Source organism: Apaloderma vittatum, unplaced genomic scaffold (genome assembly GCF_000703405.1).
Source record: "Apaloderma vittatum isolate BGI_N311 unplaced genomic scaffold, ASM70340v1 scaffold18437, whole genome shotgun sequence".
NCBI classification, from domain to species: domain Eukaryota; kingdom Metazoa; phylum Chordata; class Aves; order Trogoniformes; family Trogonidae; genus Apaloderma; species Apaloderma vittatum.
Genome location: NW_009724738.1, coordinates 31,247 through 39,641, shown reverse-complemented (window position 1 = coordinate 39,641; position 8,395 = coordinate 31,247). Strand labels below are relative to the sequence as shown.

The window sequence follows — 8,395 nt, the reverse complement described above, 5'->3', positions numbered from 1 at the left end:
AGCAGGTGAATAAGTAGCATAAATACATGCCAATATACAGTTTTTTACATTTTTCAGGATTAATGGTTACAAGGTATTTGAACACTAGTAAAATGATTTAGGAGCCTGTTTAGACAATGCATTTTTAGGTACTGAAACTTAAATTAAATGTAATAACGAATATTCATATCCCTCTGTCTCCTCCCCAGTCCTGCAAAATCTTCACACAGCCTTTGCTTAGAAGCAAGATGTGCTTTGGGTATCCTTCAGCCCTTAAGTCTCTCAGGATATGTACATGGTTTCCATCTCAGCAACTGTTTTTAAAAGAACTGTGGAGTAGACATGCATGCACAACAATCATGGAGTGACTAGTGTGTCCCTTCCTCCTAATGTGTGCTACTCATCAGGACAGAAAAAGAAGCGAGAAATTTTTCCTGAAAACAACTGCAGTTTGACAAATTGTGACTGACAAATTGGTCTGACACATTGTGACTCTTCCTATGTAGGGAGTTTAGCCTGTCTCAGAACACCAAAGCAGGCCTAAAATCACCTTATGTCAACACGTAAAAGTCTAGCTCAAAACCTGAAAGATTTAGGGCTCCTGCTCACTCAGAACACTATGCTGGCACATGGAGGTACCATACTAGTATTCCAAACTGCGCAAAACTTCTGAGTTGGAGTGCCTTCTAACTATGCCAATATAACAAGAAGACCCTGGAAACCAAAGTTATGGATATAATCAACCTCTTCTATTTCTCCCTCTTCATTTCAGTCAACCTTATATATGAAATAAGTCTACACAACAAATTTTGGAAGGATCTGTATATTTTTCCCCCCACTTCAGTATCTCTAGCTTTGCTTCTTCCTACTTAAAGGTACACCCCAAAAAAACACGGTACTTTCCTTCTCAAAAATCCTTCTCCGTGGACAGTCCTGTACAGTCTCAGAATACGTAACAACAATTCACCATTTAGACTCACTACTCTGGAATATAAATCTCCTACGGGTAAGCAAGAGAACCAGGAAGCTTACCTTCCCATGTACCTACTGACTTCATACCACACACTCCCAATGAGCCTTAAGACCACATTATCTAATATATACAATTGAGGAGGGGAACAGACATTTTATATACAGGTATATTAGGAAAAAAAAAAAGGAATAAATGAAGTGGTTAAAAAAAGTCAGTAAAATAAACATTTTTCCCCTGCTGCTGAGCAAAAGTAGTATAAGTTGTTTGGGCTTAGTACAGACTATTTATATGTTAACAATGTTCATGGCACTATGGCTGGGGGCAGTGGGGTGCAGTGAAAATCAGCTGCTGTGGATGAACTTTTTCATGGTACAAGTCCAAGCCTAGCGTGCCTGAAAAGACAGTGAGATTGTGAGCTATATAATGCATCCATGTATAGATAGGTTTATTCATCCTCTGAGTTTATTGCCCCCACCCTGCCCCCCCAGCTCTCTTTCAGGTTCATTACTCAGAATGCTAATTGCCCAGTTCTTGTTCAGGACTGGCTGACTGGCTGTCAAGCCAATTCTATTGCCTGTTTGACAAATGAGCTCTTTCGCCTCCCTGCAAAGGCTGTAAGGAAGGTCATGAGACTGTATAGTGTGCTTTTTTCTTCTTTATGACAAAGTTTAAAAGGGAGAATTCAAGCCAACTTAGCAGAAAAGAGAAACTAGTTACTGAACTCACAAATCTACCCCAAACTGTTTTTAGCTGGCAAAAGGGACCTGTAAAGCACGGATTATTTCTTTACATCCTGCTTTTTTAAAGCAGCCTGGCACACTCTTTTTTTTCCTTAAAAAGATTCTTTGAAGCAGCAAAAGTATATGCAAGTTGCTGGCTAGGTTATAAAACAACACAGCTGGATATAAAGCCACACTATTTCAGACAGAAGTATATTAAAATCCTCCTCATAACCAAATCAGTTTATAGTACATGAGTTCTGAAGCCCCAATACTGCAAAACACACTTACAAATTTGTGTTTACATATTATACAAAAGCTGCTTAGCTCATTGGGACAGCACCAGTCTTCGCAGAATGGTTGAAGTTGGAAGGGAACTCTTGAGGTCATCCGGTCAGCTAGACCTGGTTACCTCGGGCTATATTCAGACTGCTTTTGAATATCTCCCAAGAGAGAGCCTCCACATCATTTCTGAGCAAACTGTGCCAGTGCTCCATCATCCTCACAGTAAAATCAAAGTGTTTCCCGATGTTCAGAGAGAACTTCCCATGCTTCAGTTTGGGACCATTGCTTCTGTCACCAGGCACCACTGAAAACAGGCTGGCTCCATCCTTTCTGCACTCTCCCTTCAGATGTTTAAATATATTTAAAGATTCCCTCCAAACCTGGTCTTCTCCAGGCTGAACAGTTCTAGCTCTCTCAGCTCTTCCTTGTAGGAGGGATGCTCTCGTCCCTTTATCACCTGGGCAGCCCTTTGCTGGACTCTCCAGTATGTTGATGTTTCTCATGTACTGGGAAGCTCAGAATTGGCCCAAGTGCAGCCTCACCAGTGCTGAGTAGAGGGAAGAATTTCCTCCCTGAACCCTCTAGCAACAGTCCCAATTCAGCCTAGGACACTGCTAGCCTTCTTTGTTGCAAGGGCACAGCGCTGGCTCATGTTCCACTTGGCGTACACCAGCACCTCCAGGACCTTCCCTAAAGGCTGCTTTACTGTCTTAGAGTATAGAATCATAAAATTGTTTAGGTTGGAAAGACCTTTGACAGCCCATAATGCCTTTAGGATATCCATGCTAGCCTTAGGCAAGAAGCAGTCTAGCTACAAGTGATTTTCAGTTAAGTAACAGATCTCTCAAGTTTTAGGCTTCATCTACTTGCCTTTTGCCTCCAACTCACCAGCTGCAGCAAGAACAACTCTGTCTGGGATGTAACTGATCTGCCCCTCACTAAGATGCACGGTGCATACAAGTATTTAGAACTTGATCTTGTTGACTGTAGCTTCTGGCAATTGCCTGTCCTCTAGAGACCTGAGCAAAAGGTCAGTCTCAAATTGGCTTGATGCGAGTCCATTTTTCCATAATTCCTTCTTCAAAACTCAAGTCTGTCTGTACTCAAGAGCTCTGCAGTTCACCTATACCTATACTACATTTTGGTCAAGGAAACCATGAACCAAACTGGTTCACCCTAAGCATGACAGGATACAACAGTTAGAGAACCTGGGAAGATATGCTTATCTTCAAGGAGAGCTGTGCTTTAAAACCATAAGCAATATTTTATTTATTAATTTCTACAGAATAACCTATTACATATGGAGCCTGAGCTAATGCATATTAAACTGCTCTACATGGTTTTGTTTGTCTTCAAATCATCATGGCATTTCCTTCCACTTTCAGGATCTGATTAAAAATGGATTAAGATGATTTGATAACAGATGTCCAAACCTCAAGTTAAAACCTGAGCTTTGGCTTCTGGCTATTAGCAATTATGAATCGAATGCATTTTTCCTGGGGGGGAGGGAGGCCTCTCCCATATGGAAAACATGTAAAACATAAACCATTATTCTGCCAGAACACCCTCTAGCTGTAGGTCTGGCATTTTTTAGACTTCAAATCCTAGACTATAGCTGTTTTCCCTTTATCTGTTCATTTGTTCTAAAGAGAAATTATTTGTGTTACCTACTAAAATGATACAGAAACATTAAAAATCACTTCTAGAAAGCCAGTCTAAACTAAAGCTCTTTTCTGGGGCTTAGACACAGGTATAAATTCTGTGAGTATGCTCAAGAGTATTAAATAAAACATGCTTTTGTTTTTGCTGAATGAAAAAAAAAAATAAAAATCACAGCATCTCTTTCCGAGCCTATTCAAGCCATCTAACATGAGTACCATATGGTATGTAGATATACACTGTTTATGCCCATATATATATGTAAGTTAATTAATATTCCATTACTATTTGTAATTATCTACAACCAAGGCATATGGACAACTAGAATCTAAGTTAACAATATGCTTCTGAATCAGCAAAATTTGATCTGAATTTAAGTGGCAAAACTTCAGTACTTCCCATGTGATATTTGTTCCACTGCAAGCACCAGTTACTATGCCTGAAGTGAACAATAATTTGTAACTTTGTCACTATTTTCAATTAAAAGAAAAAAAAAAACATTAACAGAATATCACAGCACCACTGTTATCAACCAGGTTTTATTATTTTCAAACTTTTTAACAAAGAAGGAAAGGAAACTAATTTTATTTTTAGTTGTTGCCTTTTAGCAAGCCCAATCCTTGATCCAATAATTCAACACATACTGACTTGTTTTGTCTATTGTCTTGGTATTTTATCTTCTTCCCAACTTCTGTAGCAAGCAAACTGAAAATTAGGCTCCATTTCACAAATGCTTTCTCTTTTCCTGTCTCCCTTTCTTCCCATTTCCCAACTGATTTTAGTCTTGTAACAGAGAGTTACAAAAAAATCATTATTTCTTATATTTGGGGGGCGGAGGGGAGGTAGAGGCATAGGGTGGGAGGGGCGTTCATTTTACTTTAAAGAGGAGTAGCGACTAGCATGCTGCACTACGGCAAAGCTGAGAAGGCTTACTTTCATGACGCTGCCCTTTGAGATATGTAGGCTCCCCCTCCACTCCCAGGGCCAGAGGCAGCAGAGACACGCTGCCAGTACTGCCTTCAGTAGGGAGTTTAGTATCTGAGCTGCAGTTTGAGCATGCATGGACTGAAATGGTTATTTTATGTGCAAGTGTCAGCCATGATCTCTTGCCAGGGCATTCTTGGGAGAGATGCCAAGGATCTTCCTCTAGGTGAGTAAAGCCAAGGTTTTGTTTGACAGAGAAGCTCTATTTCAATTCAGTAGAAACTATGTGTGGAACACTAAAACGTGTGGCACATTACTACTCCAGTATTTTATCAGAAAGAGAGATTAAAAGGAAAAACGTGGAGTTTGATGCGATATTAAACTTACCTTTTCATTCCATGCCCACAATCCAATCCCAAGAAATGCTATGCCAAGGAACTAAAGGGAAAAAAAAATTATATCAGAGCAGGAACTATACATTTTTTATTATTTTTTTTTAAACATACATTTTGACTCATACTCTCTGTTGGATAATCAATTTTATCAGGACTGTGGGGACTTACCATGAGTTTTAAACTATGTCCGTAGTTATTTTCAACTCAACCAGTGTAACTGGAAGAAATTAAAACTTGCACAGCTCATTTAGGGATGTTCTACATAGGCACAATAGCTGCAATAAGTGTCAGTTTCTCAGCATCAAGCACATAAGGTTTTTTTGAATTTGTTGGACTGAAACCAATCTCCACAGTCAAGCAACACACTTACTGTTGTATTACCGTCACCTGCACAGAACAACTGTCCCTGAAGCTCTCTCCCAGTGAAAGTGATCAAAACAAAGTCCTAAATAATCCTGTGGTATCAGTTTCAGCTACGCTGTTCACAGAAACACAGAAAGCTATTTAAATATAACCCATGGGGAAAAGAAATAAAAATAAGACTGGTCTAACAAAGTATGATATTTTTAAAACCCTGAAGCCAATGTTTTATAACCTTTATGATACTGAACGCTTCTGTATTTCACAAAGGACATTACAGTCCCCTTTCTCCTTGAACAGATTCAAGAGTCCCAAACTCAAAAGACAGTGTTTTTCCCCCATGATAGAAAAGGGAACAGCACCTGTGATTTTGTTATATCCCTGTATTCAGAATAAGCTCTCTATCTTCCAAGACCACACCACTGCATGTTTAGCATGATACAGTACCAGTAATGTAGAACATTTAAAAACAAATATACAGCAGGTGTCCAAGCACATCACTAGATGTTTATCTGTCCAATTTTCATCTCTGTTTTTTAAAACTTAAATGCTAGTGAAAAAGAAAATTATATACACTCTTATTTCAGGGCATGTAGCATTACTCAATCATCAAACTCTGATTTTCTTTGTGTTTTCTCCACACTGCGGTGACAAATGTATTGTGGCACATAGTACACTAAGATTTGTGTAAGCAGTTAAGTATCCTAATGAATTTTCTTTTGCAAACCAGGACAAAGTATTTTTCTGTTAAGAAGTGGGAGGAGGCAGGAATATGAACTAAAATTTTCCCAAAAGGGATTTCAACAGCTTGAAACAAGATTTCTTCTTCCTTATATGCTTTTTTCTTTTTAAAGTGGCAACTTTTTCATTATACAACATGAGTATCTGTAAAGCATAACTCAGTATCAAGTGAAATATGCCCACTGTAATACCCCCAAGTTCTCTAACACTCCTTGCATCTCTGTGACTCTGTCCTCTACATGTGTTTTGCCAGCTGACCACAGAATCACACATACTACACCCAGCCAGCTCACCCAGAAGCCCATCTGTATTAACCAGGAATGAACCTCTCCTTTTTGACTTGAAGAGTCATGATTGTAAATTTAAACAATACTACAGGTCAGTTTCTTCAAATGGAAGTGTCACTGTATTTTAATATGAAATAAACAGAATTTTTTTCTAGATGGAAAAGCAGAACTGCTAGCCAAAGTCTGTTATTTCGGCAGCCTAAATTGCCTATGAAGTACAAAAGACAGATCTGAGAATGTCAGTACAAACTCTTCTAATACACCACACGATCCAAAATAGGTGATTTTACTTGTGTCAAGACTGCTCTTTTTCTATGGTTATAAAGTCTACCAGAAGAGTGTGTGTAATCCTCCTGCCTAGAGTGATTATTTGAAATTTGAGATAAAGTTGTACAAGTTTCCAAATCACTTTCAGACACAGTTAAGTCCTTTTTTGCACTAACAGGCTCCTTTGCTCCTTTCTTATACAGCCAAAGGCACCAAGGTTGAAGAAAAAGGAGTGAGGTGAAAAAAACTAATATAAAAATCGATAAGCTGTATTTGCAAGTGACAAACTTATTTATAGAGAGGTACAAGACATTATATTTTGAAAACAGCTTAATATGGTTTTGAACAGAATAAGCACAGAAAACAAAAGAATTTGATTAGTGCATACAAATATAACTTAATAGCCTTACACATCAGCTGCAAGCCTGGCTCACATCCACAAATTTCTTCAAATTTAACCTAGTCAAGTGTCCTCATCCTTCACCTGAAGTTGAGACCTAAGGACGAGAATCCCTCATGGGTATTAAAAGGTGATTTACAGTAGACTGTATGAGTCTTGAGCCAGGCATTCCTCACCTAAATATATGAACTGGGTAACAGGGCTGCACTATACTAAGCTGAAGCATCTAAAAAACTGAGATTGTAAAGCTTCTGGCAAGCCTGTCAAGAAAAACCAGGAAACTGAGTCAGAGTTTTCAAGTGGATCAAAAAATTACATGCTGCTCAGTCCTCTCCATATCCCAAAATGGAAATCTCTGTCCACTTGCCTTTTGAGCAGCCAAGTGAACAGGAGCAATGGACAAGATCCAATAGGAGAAAAGGGTTCAGGATAAAATTATTTTTAATCACAGGATGCTGTGGAAATCAAAAGCTTCATGGCATTAAAAAAAAATTGATAAACTAACAGAGGATCCATAGGTATCAAAATATGATTTTGATACAGCTTCAATCTTAGGAAACTTTTTTTTACACTGTTTACATCAGGAAAAAAAAAAAAAAATCACTGTATGTGTGCTCTTTGGCTTAAATGCCTCTTGCCTTGAACAAACTCTGCTTGTGTTACTTGACAGAAAATACAGAGCTAGGCATACCACCAACCTATTTCCCTATAAGCACGGTCTAGAAAGGCCCACCCTGGCACAAACACAGCAAGCTACTGGGACGAAACATATAGGAATGCTCTCAGTAATCCCTACTGGCAGAAGACAGATGCTCATGAGGAGGCTTACATTTCTCACCAGGATTAACTCTGGATTTTCTTGACAAGTATCAAAGAAACTCCTGCATAGGCTAAAATAAGTTAAAAGTAATTAGCAAAAAATCACTCTATTTTTGCTGTTAAAACCAGAAGCAAGACAGGATGCATATCCTGCTTATCTTGCAGCCCCCTTCTGCAGACAGTCTTGTTCTGCTTGCTTGTAATCAGAAAGAAAATCTCTTCACATTTGAAGCACGTAGGGAAATGGTGCAGTGGCATACCTATCATCACAGTTAAGTCTGGGAAATTTCATTTACCTTCATTAATTTATTCCAATGAGTAATAAAAAGGTGGAAGTTTGCCTCATTATCTACAAAACACTCTACAGAGAAAAAACAGTCTCAGTTCTCCACAGACATCTAGTAGGATCGTTTAGCCTGACTAAATAGTCACCAGACCTGGGCCAGGGCTTGTAAAATGTAGATACTTCTCTTTTTTAAACAATAGTTTGCAAGAGAATATTAAAACATTCCTCTGGAGTATAACAGCCTTACAAAAAACTTGCACAGTAGAATTTTCTCAGCCACAGGTTTTCTATTCACAAACAT

At 38.6% G+C, this 8,395-nt stretch overlaps 1 protein-coding gene across 1 annotated transcript in view; it reads right to left on the bottom strand.

The window, feature by feature from the left end:
• Nucleotides 1–4,977, bottom strand: part of TSPAN5 (tetraspanin 5) — a gene marked incomplete at its 5' end in the record, with an annotated part of 19,754 nt that extends 14,777 nt beyond the window's left edge. Inside the window, one exon of the mRNA XM_009872643.1 lies at nucleotides 4,927–4,977. Coding sequence (XP_009870945.1) covers nucleotides 4,927–4,977 — 51 coding nt within the window. The remainder of the gene's footprint in view (nucleotides 1–4,926) is intronic.
• Between the last annotated feature and the right edge of the window lie 3,418 nt (nucleotides 4,978–8,395).